The sequence below is a fragment of the Rousettus aegyptiacus genome, unplaced genomic scaffold (assembly GCF_014176215.1).
Source record: "Rousettus aegyptiacus isolate mRouAeg1 unplaced genomic scaffold, mRouAeg1.p scaffold_m13_p_16, whole genome shotgun sequence".
NCBI lineage: Eukaryota > Metazoa > Chordata > Mammalia > Chiroptera > Pteropodidae > Rousettus > Rousettus aegyptiacus.
The window spans coordinates 41344254-41363265 of record NW_023416291.1 but is presented as its reverse complement, the minus strand read 5'-3'; the positions used below and the strand labels follow the sequence as shown (position 1 = coordinate 41363265).

Sequence of the window (19012 nt, the reverse complement as noted above, 5' to 3'; positions counted from 1 at the left end):
TTTCCCTTCTTGGAAAAACAGCGTCATAAGTCCTCACAGGCGCCAGGCTGGCACGCAATAGGTCCTGAGTAAATGCGGTTAGCTTTATTCTGGTCCCTCCAGTCTCTGTCCAACCCAAGAGAACCCTGACGTGAAAGAGACAGAGAAGGCCAGCATCCCCAGGCCCAGGGCCCAACCTCCTTCAAACTTGAACGAGTGTGGGGTACCCTCTCTAAGCCTCAGTTTCCTTATGTTTACAGTAATAGGACATAAGATTCTGGATATTATCCCTGGTCTTGGTTGGAGGGATGTCCCCCGCCCACTACCCCATGGAATTATTATTTCTCAGCTTCTCTATTTCACTTCTTTAAAATGGTTGAAAATAGTAATAAAGACTCCTCAGCCAGAGGCTCACGTGGTGGAGGTACACCTGAGGCCCTGGTCCAGGGAGAGATACCGTCGCTGTTTTGTTCTTGTTTCAGCCTATCGATAACCAATGTTGTGGCTGGAGCAGCCCCTGTGTTTCTTATTATAATTGCAAGACACCCTTCATCAGTTACCATACGGGAATTTTGAATAAATAAAGTTTATTACTTATAAGATCTAGAAATGATACAGCACACCCGGGACCACACAGGTAGCAGGTGGAGAGAGAATATGCACAGGCCTGGAGTTCTGCTTTTAATGGGGTGGAGGATGGGGCAGGAGTGTAGATGGGGGTGCTAAGGTTTCACAAACTCATCCTCTATTGGTGAATTTAAAACATGAGAGTGGTAATTTAAAACGAGAAAGAAAAGACAAGTGGTCCAGTCAGTTATCAAAATCAACCAAGATCTCTAAAACAGAGGAGCCCCCTACGCCTTCCCCCGCCTCCCTGGGCGGGGAGGTGGGGGGAGGGCAGGTCACCTGGCACTTCATCTAGTTGCCAGGTTGGCATGTGTTTACTGGAGATTGCCATCACTGAGGTGGTTGCCTCCGTAATCAAAGCTTAACTAAGTCAGGCACTCACATTATAAAAAAGAGAAAACCCAAAGCCAGGGCTTACACTGTACTTGCCCTGACCCTGCCCTTGGCCTTCTCCTTGGGGCCCCCTGCAGCATGCTCAGTTCCCTCTCCAAGGTCTCCAGCTGGGGCAGGCTGGGCGCCTATAAGCGGGGTGCCCGCCTCGGTGCCTCCAGCCGTCATGGACCCCCGCCCGCTCCCCTGGGCACTGCTGCTGTTGGGCCCGGTCCTGGCACTGGCGTTGGCCCATCAGTCTGCCCCGGAGGCGCCAGAGAAGCTATGTGGCCACCACTTCGTGCGCACCCTGGTGCGCGTGTGCGGGGGTCCGCGCTGGTCCCTCGAGGGCGGGCGGCTCGTGGCTGGTAGCGACCGTGAGTGGGACTGGCGGGGACTGTGCTCCTGGGTCTTTTAGTGGGGCAGGTGCACGGGGCGCAAGTGGGCGGCGGGGTGGTGGGTGGATCTGCACGCGCGGACCGGGATCCGCCTGCTGGCTGCGCCGTGAGTGCAAATCCGCGGAAGTTGCCTCCAGCGCGGAGCGGGAACCGGTCCTAGGCGAGGGGAACGAGGCAGCCTTGAAAATGCACGGTGATATCTACCATTTCAGTGATTTGATCTTCAATTAATTTTGATTTTAAAAAATATTGCATTAAAATATGATCCATCTTGATTGTTGAGTTTTGGCGCTCCCTTAAATTGTGCATCAAGACCAGTGCTCGCTCTCCTCCCTTAGGCCTGGCCCTGCTGCAGAGGGCATGAAACAGATTCGTGTACATTCGTATCACACACGTGTGCGTCCTGCGTGCGCCTGTGTGACGTGGATGCGGATGGGTGTACGGAGGCTAACAGGAGGGTGAGGGGGACTGGGAAGGAGGGTTCGAGGGTATGTACACTTGTGTGTGCTCACCCCAGGGTGTGTGTGTGTGTGTGTCTTTGTGTGGCCACTGCTTGCTCACTTGTGCACACATATCATGTCACCCATGCTGTCTTTCTGCTCTGTGACGCGTTTGTGTGTCCACAAGATAGGTGGCAGATGGGAGTGCACACAGCTAGGGACAAACGTACGACGCATGGGCCAAGAGTGCTCACACCTCGATTGGGAATCAAATCTGTGTCTGATTATAGTGGGCACTTACTAAGTGCTCGCTTTCTATTTGTGTGCATGACAAGTGTTCAGTGGGACATTCAGCATGATGTGAGCATGCAGGGGTGTGCACACAGCGTAGGGGTCCTCTGGGATCCCCCATTCATGCTGAACTCTACTGTCCCCAGGTGAGCTGCTGCAATGGCTGGAAGGGCGACATCTCCTCCATGGGCTGGTGGCTGACAGGGACCCCGTGGTGGTACTCGCCCCACAGCCCCTGCTCCAGGCCTCTCAACATCACCGCCGCCGCAGGGCAGCTGCTGCCAACCCTGCCCGCCGCTGCTGCCTCAGCGGCTGCACCCGGCGGGACCTGCTGACCCTCTGTCCTCACTGAGCCCTCCTGGGGCATGACCTTGGGAGAGCTCAGGAGATCAGGTCTGATGAGCTCCTGAAGCCATACAGCACCATAAAGCCCCACATTTGGAGGGACATTATTGATTACCTCCTGGGACGGGGCACTCACCTGCTCCCCCAGGTCACCTGTCCTCTGTGGGGCCAACTGGGGAAGAAAACACACTCAACCCTGGCTTGGAGGATCCTTGCTTTTACAGAGATTCTAGACACTGAGGGCCAAATGTCCTTACTTCTGAGGAGCCCCAGGCGCTACCCTCTTTGCATTTGCGACACCCTCTCTTGCCATCTCCCCAATAGAAAATAAAATTCCTGCAGAATTCAAAGCAGCTTTTTGTATTTTCTCAAGAAAAAGGGATAAGCCTGGATCACCCTCATGTGGGCTTGGCTTCTGGCAGCCATGGACCCACCGACACTTGCAGGAGCTTGATAACAATTCCAGAGGCATCACAGTACAAAGTGGGGAAACTGAGGCCTAGGGAGATGGCTGCTTGCCAAGGTCAGACAGGGAGGGAATGGCCAAGTGCAGGATTCGAACTCAGGTATCTGTCAAGACTCATGAGGGGCCTTAATGTCACGTAATACCCACTTAATGGTGAACAGACACACACGAATGTCTGAAAGAGGTCACAGTGGATATTTATTGATGCAACTCTGACAAGTCTTTTCATTTGCATCCTGCCTTCGTTGTGAGATGGAGATTGTATAATGTCACCACCTTGCTGCAAGGTAAGTCTGTATTTGCTGACCCTTCCCATGGGGCTGGGAGAAGAGTACAGGGCAAGGTGTGCAGCATACAGTAGATGCACAATAAATAAAGAGAGGAGGCAGGACAGAGGACAGTGGAGCTAGTGGAAGGTGAGCCAGGGTGGAAAGGGGAGCTTGAGGATGACTGGGAAGGGGCCTTGCCGGAAGCGGGAGGCTGAGGCAAGAGGCCCTGTGTCCGTCCCATGCAGACAGGAGCAGAATCACCCTGTGCTTCCCTCTCCTGAGTCTGCCGTCGAGCTGGCAGTGAGTATCAGTCTTGGGAGGATTATGAGCTGAAAGCAACAGGGTGTCACGGCACGTGTGTGAGCAGGGATGGGGCGAGGTCACAAATGCCTGATAGAGACTCCTGCGGTCCCGCTTTGTCCATTAGTGTATAATTTCTACTGAAAATGAGACTTTTACAAATGAATTTAGATTGGTCTGAGTTAAAACTGAAGTTGTATCAGGGCTTCACAAAACATTTTATTTCCTGAGGACCCACTTCCCAGTCTGCACTCTGCTGTCTGAGGTGACCCTGCCACCACCCCAATGCCTGCAAGGCCCTAGTCCCAGGCATCTGTCCAGGACCAGAAGGGCTAGGGGTTACTGGCTGGCTTGGATCTCTCCAATCCAAAAGACACACTGGGGCTGTGACAGTCCTGGGTCCCAATAGCTCAGGACCACTCAAGGACCTGAACCTCTTTCTCTGGGTACTGGGATGCATGTATGGTCTGGCCTTAGGCCCAGTGAAGACCCCTCTGGTCCCAATACTGTTTCCTGAGTTCTTGGGGAGCCCAGGTGTGGGGGCTGGGTCTTGCCAGGGACTCCAGACACTCTTGAGTCCCTAAAGCCTGAGACGGACAGCTGTGTTCCACCTTTGTCCAATGCTGAGGGGCCCAAGACCCAGGGAGGAGTCAGGAACTGAAGCCCCCTTTCTCTGGCTGAAAAATGCTTTTCTCTTCAGCCACATGCAAACCCAGGAATTCCTAATTGGCTTTGAACCATGGCCAGAACTTGCCCACAATTAAACTACTGCAAGTTCATTACTAAGGAGAGGCTGGCCACTGTTGAGGGTCTAGCCCGTGATCTAGGTTGGAGCTAGGATGTGGGAAGTTGACTCAAATGGGCTGGAAGCAGCAACAGCAGCTGGAATCCTGGCACAAGTGCTTCTGCCACTATCTGCCATGGAAAGAGATGGTCCCTCCAGCTGAGAGTCTAGGAGGATAATAGAACATGATCTAAGGAGTAGAGGCTTGGTTTTGAAAGATGTGTAGGAGTTTGCCAGCAAAACTATTCACTCATCGAATCCTTCCTAGCACTCCCCTATGATCCAGAAGGACAAAGGCCTCAGCTTCCCGGGAGAAAGACACCGTCCCTTCCTGTGGAGGTGGATACAGTAGCCTAGATACCACCTCAGTAGACCTTCATCTGCTTGCCACAGATAAGGCTGGGCTGGTTCAGTGCGTCCCACATGAGCAACATCTCATATGGCAAAAAGCGGTGCACCAACAGCAGCTCCCGGTAGAAGCAGGGATCAAAGGAAGACAGGCGTGCCGAGGGGGCCCAAACGCCAGCCGTGCGGATGCCACTGTGTGAGGCAGGCTTCAGACCCTCATGCTTCAGGCACATGCCCAGGAACACGTCATCGATGGGGAAGAGGTCCAGGGTGCGCGCCGCCCGGCGCAGGGCAGCAGCTGTGAACCGGGACAGCAGGAAGCCACCACCCCCGCAGTAGGGCGGGTAGTGCTCTTCCGGCGTCACAATGTTTGGCACATAGTACTTGCTCCAGGGGATCCGGATGGGGCCCACACCATAGATCAGGTGCCCCACGAAGAGGTGGTGGTCAGGGTTGTGGCCCTGCAGGTAGGAGACCATGTTGTTTGTGTGTGCAAAGACGTCATCGTCCCCGTTGAGTATGAAGCTGGCGTTGGTGCACCGAGTCTCCTGCCACTGCAGGAAGAGTACCTGCAGGAGAGTAGACAGGGCATGTGGGCTCAAGGGCTAGGGCGATCAGCTTTGGGGCTCTGTTGGCCGCCCCAGCCCAGTAAGCACAGGTGAGGATGTGTCCCCCCACCCCCATTAACCTAGCCTGGGTTCAAAGACCCACTCTGTGGGGTGACCTCAGCAACCAACTGCTCCTCCCTGTGCCTCAGTTTCCAACTTTTCATTCGGGTCTCATCTCAAGATCTGCCTCCAGGAGTGCTGGGGATCCAGGGACAATGTTCTGTAAAGCGCCAAAAAATGCTTGAAAATTGTCACATTTACATTTGTTGCTATTCCTTCCCACTCTGCCTGGCCAAATAATGCTGTTACATAATTACTTGTATGACTGTCATTGAACAGCTACCTCCCCACCAGACTTTGGGCTCCCCCTGGGTGGGAGCTATGTTTCCTACCTGTGCCATCGCCCCAGCACCCAGTGTGGGCTCACCGCTTCATAGGGGCTGAATTTATTTTTGCCAAGTTGACGTCTACCACATGCTTTGGTGTTTTGTGTTAAGAACATGGCACGGTGAGGAGTCCTGGCCCTCTGTCTGCCTTGCCTTCAGTTCCCTCCATAACAACCTTTGGTGGCTTAGGGGCACCGTCGTCAGGGCCCTTCCCGCTTTGAATCCCTAATGCAACTACAGGAGGCAAGTGTGTTCTTCAATCCAGAAAAATGCCTTGAGCAAGGTCACATAACACAGAAGTGGCCACTCAGAACCTGTCTGTACCTACCAGAAGCCGGAACCTGTTCTGGGTCTCTACTCCGCTTGCTCCACCCATCCACTCCGTGAACGGATACCTGTCTGTACCTACTACTGGAAGCAGGAACCTGTTCTGGGTCGCTACTTGGTTTGCTTCACCCCTCCACCGCCCACCCCTCCCAACCTAGGCGGGTCCTAGGAGCCTCCAATTTCTCCTCTGCAGGAAAACTCTCTCTACCTCTCATGGGTTCTTACCCATCAAAAATGTCTTTATTGAGCATCTACTGCATAGACTTGGGCCTCAGGAGGAGACAGAACCAGACCAAATAAGCAAGATGTGTTCTGTCCCAAGCCCCCTTCCTCCACCCTTTCACTTCATTGCCAAAGTTGAGTGCCTGGCACTGGTCCAGGTGCCTTCTAAATATCTCATGTAATCCTCACAGCAGCCCTTAGAGGTGGATGAGTCCAATTAATATCTCAGCTTTCCTGATGAGGAAACTGAGGCACAGAGAGGCGAACCATCATCAACAGCAACAGAGCCTAAAATCAAACCCGGGTCATTAGGCCCCTAGAACCAGGTTTGTAATCTGGAGGCACCCTGCTCTTTCTCCCTGCCTCCCCTAGAGGACAAGGATTTCACATCACCATGAGGACAGTAAAGGGGATACAGTGAGGGTCTGCTGGTCCCCTGGGCCCCTCAGAGAAGGTGGTGGCCATCCAGACAGGAAGGACAGGTGGCCCTGATCACGGGATCCCCGCCGGCCCACCTGCTTAAGTGTAAGGTTGAAGAAAGAGTCCTGGAAGTCCCACTGCAGGATGTCATGGTGCGCCCGCGCCTCCATTGCCAGCAGCCGGTTGACCTTGCGGGCCTCCAGCGGGTTGCGGTGCGTGCCCACCAGGAAGAGGCGGCGCAGATGGACTCCCCGCACCTTTCGCTCGCGGCCCCATGTGCGCCGCACTAGCTCGCGACGCTCGTAATTGCTTGGCGATGACTTGATGACCAATAGCAGGAAGACTGGGTGCGCGCACTTGGCGGTCGGCACGTCCTGCAGCAGCGGGAAGCTGCGGCAGTGTTTGTGCAGCAGGAAGTTGCGCACGTGCTCCGGCTGCTGCATGAAGTCCGGCAGCTCTGCCATTGACCTGTTCGCCCGGCAGGGGGCGGGCCTGGGCCGGGAGGTCGGAGGAGTCCTGGTCTGAGCCATAGGGGTGACCGGCGGCTCCTTCAGATCCGAGTAGGGGGGTGGTGACATATACAGACAGAGGAGGAAGAGAGTGAAGGTGCCGAGGACCACCGCCAGAGCCACCCCTGTCCGCAGGGGCCGGAAACACCTCATCCTGGTCACCAGGGTTTGGGATTGGTCCAATGGGTCCCCAGGCAGTTTCTGGGGGAGAATAACATTCACTGAAGATCCTGGATGGGCAAGCACTTTTTCTGAGCTACCTGTGGACCCCGGCATCAGGTTGCTGCCTACGGTAGCTCAGGTTGGTAAAACAATGAAATTCACTCCCACCTAATCCACAGCACCCCACCTCCTCCAGCACCCCAACCCATGTTGGTTGGCTTCCACAGCTGCCCAGGCCCTGCTGGAGATTTCATATTTACAAAGAAAACTGAGGCAATGGGAATGCCAACATGAGCCCCCCAGACTCAGTGTGCCCAGAATCACTCCCCTCCCAATCTAACCTGGTCCCTCTCATGTCCGTGCCTCAGAGACGGCCCGGCAGCCTCCCTGTGGGCTCCAATTTTCTAAGAGAACTCCCATTTTATGAGTCGAGAGCTGCTTCCCCTTTCACCTGCCCCTGTAGAAAGCTCTGAGGTTCTGGGATTCTGATATAATCATTATTCATTCTTTTTGACAATTTTTAATGATCCTGTGACCTAAGCATGGCCCCTGGCCCCTTACAGACCCTTCAGGCCAAGCATGTCTCAAACAAAGCTACTTTCCTTGTCAAACTTCTATTCCTCTTTTAAAATCCATCTCCAATGATCCATTTTCTGGAAAGTTCTATCTGACCACTGAGGAAGAGTCCTGGTTCCCTGTTTGGCACCTTTGACCCTGTCTCCCACTCTGGCCCAGTCCTGATCCCATGCGGGTGTCTGTGTCTGGCTTTGTCTTCCCAAGGCTGGCGGCTACTTGGGGGTCCTGGTATCACCCAGCATACAGTAGACATATGGGGGAAGCAGGGAGTGTTTGAATTGATCTATGAATAAAAATAAACTCATTAAGTTTCTCTCTGGCAAACATTCATCCTTAAAACCCCAGCTCTAATGTCTCCTCCTCCTGAAACTTTCCCTCTCCTTATCCAGGCAGAGCCCTTGGTCTCCCTCAAAGTCCTTTTGTCTAGAAAGGTGGTGTCTGCACTGTTTTCAACCCTAAGTCTGAGGATCTGTTTTTTAGTACAGCATGAAAGTGCTAGATTAGACCTTAGCAGGACTTACCCATTCAGTGAACACTTATTGGCTCATCCCAGAGGGGTGCAGACTCTGGACCATAATTCCTCAGTTTAAATACCAACTCCATCATTTCTTGGCTGTATACCTTCCACACCCTGGCCTTCACAGCTATAAAGGGGGCATCTGAACAACCCCCAACTCGCAAGGTTATGCAGGCATGGAGGGAACTCCCAGCACCGGGCACCTAGTGTTTGTTGAATGAATATGTAAACCTCAGCACTTACCTCAGCCTGCCTCAGGATATCTGTGCTGGTCTGGGGTCTCCTTGTTCTCCCCACTTGCACCTGGAACAGTGTAAGGCAGTCATGAAGTTCCGATGAACCCCCTCCTGCCCCAAGCAACCCTAGCCAGCTATCGCTTGGGAGCGAGCAAGAAAGTGGCTTCCTATTCCCATCTAGAGCAACTAACTGATGCTGGAGGTAGGGACAGGGCTTCCCTCCTCAGTCCATGAGGCCACTTCCCCAACATGCCCATTGCTCTCTCGGCACGCTGCCTGGATCAGGCCTTTCTAGATATGCCACCCAGAAACGAGGCTCAGATCCTAGGTCCTGCTGTGTGACCTTGGGAAAGAAGCTGGACCTCTCTGAGCCTCCATGTAAAATGGGGGCGGGGAATGAACTCTATATGAGTGTTGTAAAGATCTTAACCTTGAACACACTGGGCGTGACCCTGCCTCAGGACCTGTGCACAGGTATTCCCTCTGCCTGGCATGCTTTCCTCCAGATTTGCACACAGCTCTCACTCTCCCTTCCTTTGTTCAGATGTCCCCTTCTTGGGGAGGCCTCCTCAAGATACACCATCTCACCGAACCCCCCCCATCCCATTCTACCTTTTCTTTCTTCCATAGCACTTTCCATCTCCTAAAATATATGAAATGTATTGTTTCTTGTCCATTTCTCCCACTAGAACATAAGCTCCATGGCTGAGAAATCCTGGTCTGAACCGACGGAAACCAGAATAGAGAACTCAAAATAAAGGACAGTCAGAAGAGAACCAGTGACTAAAGAACCTTAATATAGGTTTATAGAAATTCCCCATATGGAGTACTTATGGGATTTATTATTGCTTATTTATGTATCATTTACATATTTATTAAACATATATTAAGTAGAAAAATCAAACCTAAATGGCCAAGAATCAGTTCAGTGGGAATGTATTTCGTAAATTGTAAACAGGGCTCTAAAACAAAGGAAGACACCTCAGCAAACACCAATATTTACAACTCACCTTGAATCTGGGCGTTGAAGAGGGGGAAGCCTGGAAGGAGGTAAAAGACCTAAATGGCTCATATTGCTGGGATCAGGGTATCAAGGCAAAATAGAACTTCTTGGGGTGGCCATTTGGTTTTAATTAATTCCATCAATGTCTATTCTTTTCCTTGAATTCTTTTTTCTTGTCAGAACTCTTTGCATATGAAACATTCTTTGTCGGCAACCTGCATTCCTAACTTTTTCTTACAAGGTGTATGGTTTTTCTAAATGGAGGGATCCCAGGGCTATCCCACCCAGCCCCCATGAGGTTCCTGATTGGGTCTAAGAATTCAAATCAGGGAGGGAGGCTCACTTCTCCTCCGCTGCCCCCCACCACAAACACACACACACTCTAGACGTTCATTAATACATCCAAGATTTGCTTCCCTTTTCCATCCGCCAAGGCCCCCTGCCAACTCACAGCCCTTTAAAACCTCAAGCAGGAAATGTCATCCATCTTCCAACATCCTACATCCTGACTGGCATGAGAAAGAACCACTGGGCCTCCCTTTCTGCAGGCCTGGGAGTGCTGAGGATTCACTGGCCCAGTTAACCTCGCTGGGTGTCTCTATGGGCTGTACCCTAGGTAGTCACCAACCTGTTCTCATAGGTCTCACCATCTGAACAGGCTGGGACCACACACCTTTTGTGGGAGATGCTGGGGTTAGGGGCTTTGCTGAGGAATGGGCACCTCTTGGTAGTACTTCCTCCAAGTGATTAGGCAGCAACTCTGTGGCCATGAGAAGCTCCTCTCACACTTGGGTTTGAGTCCCTGATCCCCACTCAAGATTCTCCCGGTCTCATTGTAAAACAAAATGACTGGACTTGCTGAAGCCCAAATAGCTGCTTACTCTGAAGTGTATGGGGTCTGAACAACTCTGGGGGAACTGTCACCCCTATTTTATAAATGGGGAAGTGGGGCTCAGAGAATTGTCCCAAGTGGGTGCCTTGCATTACCACAGAAACAAACCATTTTGTCTCCAGGTTCTTTGGTTCTAAGAAGGGTCTCAGCAGCTCTTATCTACACCCCCCCCCCCAAAAAAAAACATATGAAAACTATTTATTCATTTGTTGGTTTATTTAACAAATAGGTCCTGGGGAACCTAAGATGCCTGAACCCATGGCTTGTCCTCCTGGAAGCCCCTGATTTGATGAAGACAAATCCAGACATATGTGGGATCAGGGCTGGGCCAGAAGAAGGGGCCAGGATACTGAAGCTGAGGCTTTGAAGGATGCATAAGAGTTCACCAAAGGGCATTCCAGTGGAGAAAATAACAAATGCAACGTATGGGGGACGGGGTGGGGGGGGTAGGGGTAGTGGGGGGGAAACAGTCGTATTCAAGGAATTGCGCACAGTTTATTTTGCTGAAGAGTGGAAGTCAGAGAGTGAGTGGTTTATGAGGCTAGGGGATGTGGGGCCAGACTCTGCAAAGACATTGAATGCAAGGCTAAGATGCAGGGCTGTCTCCTGGAGGGTGAGGGGGAGCCATGGAGGGTGTGCGAGCAGGGAGCGGAGAGGTCAGATTCACTGTTGTGAGGTCCCTCTTTGCCCTGAGTTGGACTTGGCTAGTTGCTTCCCCTCGGAGCCTGTTTCCTCATCAGGACATGAACGTGCAGAGACCCCCTCACATGCACACACAGCAGGGTCACTTGTGATTGTGCACCAGCGAACATTGCTAGAGATCCTGCTTGGGGCTGTTTGCCCTCCATATGCCAGTGTGATTTCATCATCGCCCAGAATCTGCTTCCTCCAGTACCCCCAGAAAAGCCACAGGTTTTCATTGGCCAAGACCCAAGAGCCTCACCCTGAGGGACATCTGCCAGGTAGAGAACCTCTCGGCTCTCCTCTGCTCCAGTGACTGCTGCTCTGCTTGTCAGCTCCAGCCGCATGAGCCTCTTCACAGCTCCTTAACCACCACCCAGGCTCAGCCCCGTCGCAGGGCCTTTACACTGCCAGTTTCCCACCTAGCATGCCCTACCTTCCTGCTCTTCCCCTTGGTTCCTTCCCCCTGACCTTCAGACTCAGCCCAAAACCACCTCCTTAGAAGGGCCCCAACCTCCCAGCTAAAACACCCTGCCCCGGCTCTGCTTCTCTCTGCAGCTGTCAGCACATCGGCCCAATCTGCTCATTTCTCTCCTGTCCATACCCTGAACCAGCCTAGAGCCCCAGAAGTGGGACCCAGTGTCTTACCCCAACAGCTGTGTCCCCATGTGACGCTCTCTGGTGTTTGTTGCCTAAGGTAAAAATACTAATGATGACCCACCTAGTAGCAGCCATTTCTGCATGCTTCACTTTAGCGTAACCCCAGTGCAGGTGACAGCTGCCGCGTAAGTAGGGGCGGAGGGGCTGGGAGAATTCAGAAGATTCAGGGGGCAGTACTAGGAGGCTCCAAATATTTCTAATGTGCTAAAGAGCCCTATATTCATGACACTGAAATATTCATTATGAGTTTAATGGTCAAGAAGCACTGATTGCCAGTGAAGTGCAGAATATTAATGACCTGATAAATATGCAGGAGGCTCCCAGTATTCACAATATACAACATGATGGTAAGGCAACAATTAATAGTTGCAAGGCACATTCATGATGCACAAATGAATATTCGTATTGTCACGATGAATATGAACAAGCCACTGAACAGTCTTGAGGCACTAATATACACGGTTACTGAATATTCATGACTCATTGCATATACAGTATGAATACTAATGATTGTTGAGTATTAATGAGACACTACAGTATATAGAAGGGGTGACCATTCAGTAGAATTAATTAGGCGTCCCCATTGATGACAATACTCTGGACACACATTCTCTGTCTATACCATACGGTGACAGCCAAGGACTGGTAAGGCATCAGGTATGTGTGGCTTCAACTCTGTCTTGCCCACCTTGTTTGTGTTACTGCCCTTGGGGAGGCAGGGAAGGCAGAGCGGCCGAGACCCATGAGAGAGTGTGAAGGGCCCATCTGCTTGCACCCTCGGGCCTGGACCTGCCTACTTCTCACCCTGTGCTATCTCAAGGCCAGGGGAGGCCTACCTGACACTGACTTGGAGGCCTCAAGGTGATTCCTACATGATGCTTCCACTTTCCAGATGAGGAAACTGAGGTTCAGAGAGGATGAGTCCTGGATCCTTCTCTGGACCCATCGGACAGACCCCCACTGCCCTCCCCACCCCAGCTCTAGCTCTGGGGACTCAAACTCCAGCTGACTTACTGAGTCTAAGTAACTAACTCAGAAAAAAAAAAGTTTCTTGCCTCTTCACCCAGCAGCTGAGAGTGCTGATGCCCTTGAAGCAGCTGTGGGGGCCTCTGGGAAAGGACGTCCTGACCTGGCTACTGACCATCCTGGGACCCCTAGGCCTCAGCATCCTAGCCTGCAAAGTTGGATGGTGTCAGATGCAACTCATGGTTCACCCCCCAGCAGGTGCCGAATATCAGTGTCACTGTGGTCATCATTGGTCCTGCACTTTCACCAACTGTCTCCTGGGATTTGACTGGGTCGTGGAAAATTCCGGGGCTGCAAAAAGGAGAGGCAAGGGGTAGGGGTGACAGAAGCACTTGGAAGAACCCCATCTATGTGCCTAATGACCCGAGTCCTTGGAAAGGCTAGAGTACTAAGCGGTGATCTTTGCTCCAAGTCACTGATATATGAAGTGCCAATAATGACAATAGTAGTATCATCAGCGGCCACCATTATCACTTGCACACTAATGACTTCTCTGAGTATCTGGTGTATGCCACACCCTGGTCGAGGTTCTGGGCACACAGACCACTTGACAGAGAGAAACCATGTGCTCGTGGAGCTGATGTGCTAATGGGGGGCAGAGAGGCAGTGAAGAAGACGAATTTCCCAGAGATTCAAGGATGGTAGTTGGGGAACTTACAGGAGAGGGCGTGAGTCCCTGGCCTGTGGATGAGCCCCTGTGACTCTTGCTGAATCTTCCAGGGGGGCCCTAGGTTCCAGTTCCTAGGTGGGCAAGCTGGGCACAGAGAGGACACCCACCTACCAGAGTTCACACAGACCAATGAGTCCAAGGAGGGTTGGTGGAATTTGGACTTTACCTGCTGAACCTCAGGGTCATCCCTCACAGATTTGTAACAGCTTGTACTGTTATAAGTAATGTAATGATGGGGTGTTCCCTTTTTATAAGGAGCATGAGTGGTTTTTGTTAAAAGAAGAAAAAGCCCACTAAAGATAATTCTTTAGAGGGGCATGTTATGCAGACTCGGCTTTAGTAAAACTATGTGTGCAGGTGGCCTGTGCAAACATATACCTAACATTCGCATTTGTGAAAGCTTGAGCACGGAAGAAGGGGTAGGGTAGGAAAGGTTAAATGAACCCTTTAGATCTTCAAAACCTGTTTTTTGTCCTAGGATTATCACAGATTACTCATTGGATGTCCCGGTCCTCCCTTACTATAGAAACTGCCTGGGGCACCTGGAAAAGGTCCAGAAGTAATCTGAGGCTGGATAGAAGTTCCTGATTAAATGCCAGCCCTGCCCCAGTCGAGCCTCAAAAAGCATCTCTGGGCTTATTTCCTAGTTGGGGAAACTGAGGTCTCATGGGCCCCTCCTCTGGGAATCTCCTAAAGGATCCCCAGACCTCTAGGCCAGTCAGGGCCCTCCTCCAGGCCTTGTGCTTAGAGCCCTGCATTCTCCACATTACTTCTGTCACACGGAGATCAATGTCATGAATGAGAACACAGTGAGTGGCATAATTAAGATCAGAGTTAACACACCGGGTCCCTTTTGTGGCCTCTCCATCATGTGCTCATTCACACTCCACACCTGCACTGGGAGGTAAGATTGAGGTACACTCGCTTTTATGAATAGGACAACAGGCCAGGGAGGTTAAAGAACTCATTCGAAGAAGGTCAAGTGGGAAACCAATCTCTGCCTTTAACCACCCACCACCTGGTTGGGCTTCCTTTAGTTTGCTCTGTCGATAGTGAGCTCCCCATCATGGCGGGGCACTTAAGCCCAGCCAGACTCCGATAAGGAGGGTTGACAATGGGCATCCTCCCTGGTTCACAGGGGGCTAGGGGTGGAGTCATGCTGCTGCCCCAATTTGGACTTTAGAGGTGAGTGGCAGGAAAAGAAGTCACCCAGTGACACCTTATCTCCTGGAGCCGAGCAGAAGTCACCCAGTGACACCTTATCTCCTGGAGCCAGGCAAGCTCGTCTGAATTCCTTGAGCTCTGGCCTTGTTAAGGGTAGAAAATTTTCAAATGGCCAACTTCTGCTTCCATTGTTTAATGTTAAGGGTGTAGTTATCCTGTGTAAAGATATGCTAATGTTAACTTCTGCTACTGGAAACCTGCTTGCTTGTTTAATGTAATTATTGGCTTTATAAGCTACCTCCTCTGAAAGCTCGGAGCTGATTCTCTAGTGGGGAGAATCAGTCTCTGGGCGGCTAACAAAGGCTCATAATTAATCTCAATTGGCTCCCTGGGTCTTAAATTTGATCTCACCACAACGGCCTGGAGCAGAGAATGTCCGAGGCCCTTCTTGGCTTCCCCATAGCCAGAGTATCTGATAGGAGTCACCACACCCTGGTGGTGAGGGAGAGTGTCCAAACTGAGCTGAGCAAACATCAGCTAATCACTTAAGCCAAGTAGAGCCCCAACTACTTGATGCAGGGGCCACACCCCTTCCTCCAGACTCCTCTGCCCTGCCTAGTGTGGTGGCATCCTTGGGAGCCCGAAGGGCAGTGAGAGAAAGCAGTGGCCCCAAAGCGGGCCCCAAATCCTACCAGCTCACTCTCGACCTTGAACCCCATATATTGAACAACAGGTGACCTGGCCTCAAGGCAGTGGGAGGGTGGGTGGGTTCCCTATCTGAAAAGTGGCCCTGTGAAAAAAAGTTTGAGCCAGAGGGAATGTTGGTTGGGAACCTGGCTAATGATATAATTATAATAATAATATTGTTAATCATGTAGTTACTGCGATGGCTGACACTCCCTGGGTGCCCACTGAGTGGCCCTAGGGCTTATCAACTTATTTCACCTTCACCACAGTCCCACACCATGAGCACCACTTGACACCTAGGGAAACAGGCTCAGAGACATAAGGTCACTCTCTTGAGGTCCCCGAGTGGCCAGAAGTGCCCTGATTATAAAAAGCTTCTGCCTGCTGAACACCTGGTACATCCTCACGGAAGCTGGGTCATTGTTCTACCTCAGGGGAAACTGAGGCATGTCTAGAGACCAGTAGCAAAGTGCCCAAGCCATACAACCAGTCACTGGCTGAGCAAGAGTCTTGAATCCTAGGAAAAGCTGTGAGCTGGGGTCCTCAGATCCGAATATGGCCCAGTGCCTAGCAGGGCTGGGGACAACGGGAAGAGGCCAGGGGGTCAGTTGCAGTTTTTTCAAGAAACAAGAAGAAACCCCACCCGGGGTCAGGGGTGCTATTCCGGGCCTGAGCTGGCCTTGGAAAAGCCCGCGCTACAATTAGGGATGAATGAGGGCAGGGGTGGAGGGGTGAGGGGGGTGTCCAGGATCTCCTGGCAGCTTCACGGTAAACGCGTGCAGAGACCCAACCCCACGCAGCTGTCGAGCTCCCTTAGAATTCCATTTCCTCCCTCCCACCACGGAGGGGTCCACCAGGTCCCCGGGTAACCCCGACACTCACCCTCAGACACGGTGCAGTCCCCGACCCCTGTTCCTCTTCGCTGGAGACCAGGAGTAAGAGTTTCACCTGAGTGTGAGCCCCGCACCCTCCTGGCCTTGATCCTTCCTGCTTCCTTCCGGGCCTCGTCTCTAGCCAGTACCCCTCTCCCAGCCTGGACAGTTTCCCGGTGACTGAAAGGAGGTTCCCCCTGCCGGCCCCTCCCTCTCCCTCCCTAGCCCCGCCCCTTCCACCTCAGTCAACCCCGTTGCCGCCCTGACCTGTGCTCTTCGGGACTCCCCTGTCCTCTGGGGCTCAATACTCTACTTGGGTATGACACACAACCAAAGAGTGAGATCCAGCCGCTGGAGGTGTGCAAGGCACGCCTTCCCAGCCCAGGGCAGGGGCCCCGGGCCAGTGCCTTGTGTTCAATGAAGAAAGGATTGAAAGAGGGAAGGAGGCCAGTTGAACCCAGCAGCTCTTCAGGTCTCCGTCTCGGGTTCGAATGTTCCAATCCTCAAACCTGTCCTGAGGCCATGCTGGCATTCAGAAAGGCTCTGGAAGATGCAAGTCCGATTTGAAGATTCTTGGGATTGGGGCTGGTGAAGATTTGAACCTGGCCCCCCATCCCATCTGGTGCTGTGTTTAATTTTCTAGGTTTCCATTCTTGAAATATTGGGGTAGGAAGATCTGGGTCCACAGGGGTGAACCCAGAGGCGGTTCAAGTCACTCCCTGCTTCCTTCCCCACCCAGGTTTCATCTGAGAAGAGAGAGGGCAGGTCCTGGCTGTGCCTCAGTTTCCCCATTTGTGGAGCGGAGGAACTGAGCCCTGGCTCCTCTAGTTGGGAGACGTCTGGGGAGTGTGCCCAGCATAGACTTAATGCATGATCTACAACGCTGGGAAGAAGGGAGACGTGAAATGTCGCTGCTTCAAACGAGACTTTCAAACTGGACTTTGTACCTGCGCTAATCTGTCAAGATAAATCCTTGACACTTGGAGCCAGGTGGGGTCCAGTCTTCCCCTGCAGCTCCTGGATTTAAGTTTATAGTCCTCACCACTCCATGGGGCCCCCAGTTTTCCTTAGTTTCTAGGTACCGTAAAGGAACCTGAATTAGACTCAAACCTCCAATCTTGACGGAGTGCCCCACCTATCCTCCCCCACCAGGCGGGGCCCATCTGTGGTGTTTCAGGAAACTGGCACCACCCTAATCAAACACTCAGGCACTCCAGATATCCAGTCATGAAGTGAGTGGGCTCTACACACCCAGCCCTGCTTGCCCCAGGAAACAGCCATGTCAAGAGCTGGAGGACAGGAGACTCCCAGAGTGGTGCCAGAGTTTCCAGGGGAAGAATCCAGTGCCGCAAGGCTTGGGTTCAAATTCAAACTATTATCATATGACTGACTCAGCAATTACACTTCTAGGTAGAGACCCAAAAGAATCCAAAATAGGTGTTTACACCAACCCTTGTATATGCAAGTTCATAGCAGCACTCACCACAATTGATAAAAGGTGGAAACAACTCAAGTGTCTGCCAGCTGATAAAGGATAAACAAAACACGATTCATCTACACAGCTGAATATTACTCAACCATAAAAAGGATCGAAACATTGACATATGCTATAACATGGATGGACCTCTAAAACCTGATGCTGAGTGAAAGAAGCCAGACACAAAGGACCACATGCTGTGTGATCTCATTCATATGAAATGCCCAGAATAGGTAAATTCAGAGACAGAAAGCAGAGTAGTGCTTGTCAGGGCTCGGGGAGGGGAGTGGGGAGCGACTGCTCATGGGAATGGAGTCTCCTCTGGGGGTGATAGAAATGTTCTGGAATTAGACAGAGGCGGTGGTTGCACAACATTGTGAATGTGCTAAATGCCACCTAGCGTTCACTGTAAATGACTGATTTTATGTGATTTTCATCTCAATTAAAAAAAATGTCCTGACGAGGCCACTCACCAACTGCCGCAAGTGACCTAATCATTTTGTGTCCCACAGCGAGGTTTTGGGCCTTTCAGGTGTGGGAGACCAAGATAGTGTAAAATGCCAGCCTGCTCACCCTGGGTTGGCCAGTTAAACAGGTGTCCTACTCTCCCTCTTGGTACACACCAGCTCAGGGCAGCCAGGCAGTTAATAGGCCACACCCTGTTTTAAAATGTACCCAACCTCACTTGTGACCTGAAGAAAGCAAATTAAAGCTATCTGGAGGTGGTGGCAAACAACATCCCTTCTCAAAGTGACCCATCACAAGGAGATGGCACTCCAGTCACTCAGTCGCATAGGACTACAGCAAAGGGACCCATCTTGGAGGGACTGAGGCCACTGAGAGTGAACACACACACACACACACACACACACGTGCACAAAAACTTGAGATGGGGGCACACCAAATTTGGACATTTGATTCTAGTTCCTTGATGGGGCTGACGCTCTGCAAAGGGGATGGCTCATCTCAACAGGCTCCAAAGTCCTGTTGGAGGCAGGGAAGCGCATGCACTGAAGCCACTGCTGCCTGAAATGCCATTCGATGCAACTGGTGCATCCACCGTCCATACAAGCAGTGCTGACCAGCCATCGAGCTGAGAATTCCCCCTCCAACTAGGTCCCTACATGTCCATCAGGACTTTCCACCAAGCTGAGATCCGCTCACCAACCACAGTATGCTGGTTACCACGCCTGTCCTGGGCCCCACTCAGGCTGCCTCTTGCCCACCTGTACTGAGGCCCCGCCCCCAACCCACCCTCATCAGACGAAAGCAAGCCGGCAGCACAGCTGCGCTGCTTCCTC

General features: G+C 52.0%; 2 protein-coding genes across 3 annotated transcripts; one reads left to right on the top strand and one right to left on the bottom strand.

Moving 5' to 3' along the window:
* The first annotated feature begins 994 nt into the window (after nucleotides 1–994).
* INSL3 (insulin like 3) lies at nucleotides 995–2799 on the top strand. The gene is made up of 2 exons (XM_016166882.2): nucleotides 995–1352; nucleotides 2251–2799. Exons 1-2 carry the CDS (start codon nucleotides 1163–1165, stop codon nucleotides 2454–2456), a joined length of 396 nt encoding a protein of 131 aa, XP_016022368.2. The 5' UTR covers nucleotides 995–1162; the 3' UTR covers nucleotides 2457–2799.
* Nucleotides 2800–2880: 81 nt separating this feature from the next.
* B3GNT3 (UDP-GlcNAc:betaGal beta-1,3-N-acetylglucosaminyltransferase 3) lies at nucleotides 2881–16398 on the bottom strand. Of its 2 annotated transcripts, none has more exons than XM_016166870.2 (4): nucleotides 16245–16398; nucleotides 8587–8646; nucleotides 6675–7289; nucleotides 2881–5185 (listed from the first exon to the last, which is right to left on the bottom strand). In XM_016166870.2, the coding sequence occupies exons 3-4, from the start codon at nucleotides 7239–7241 to the stop codon at nucleotides 4634–4636; spliced, it is 1119 nt and encodes a 372-aa protein (XP_016022356.2). In that variant the 5' UTR covers nucleotides 7242–7289; nucleotides 8587–8646; nucleotides 16245–16398; the 3' UTR covers nucleotides 2881–4633. The 2 variants fall into 2 exon arrangements, with proteins under 2 accessions (XP_016022356.2, XP_036089815.1); XM_036233922.1 differs by lacking the exon at nucleotides 16245–16398 and adding an exon at nucleotides 9590–10904.
* Between the last annotated feature and the right edge of the window lie 2614 nt (nucleotides 16399–19012).

Bases quoted from the DNA above. Each gene is read 5' to 3' on its own strand.
- INSL3 (XM_016166882.2), top strand. From the start codon at position 1,163: ATGGACCCCCGCCCGCTCCCCTGGGCACTGCTGCTGTTGGGCCCGGTC. The intron at 1,353-2,250 runs GTGAGTGGGACT...TACTGTCCCCAG, and splicing joins GCTCGTGGCTGGTAGCGACC to GTGAGCTGCTGCAATGGCTG.
- B3GNT3 (XM_016166870.2), bottom strand. From the start codon at position 7,241: ATGAGGTGTTTCCGGCCCCTGCGGACAGGGGTGGCTCTGGCGGTGGTC. The intron at 5,186-6,674 runs GTGGGCCGGCGG...ACTCTCCTGCAG, and splicing joins TCAACCTTACACTTAAGCAG to GTACTCTTCCTGCAGTGGCA.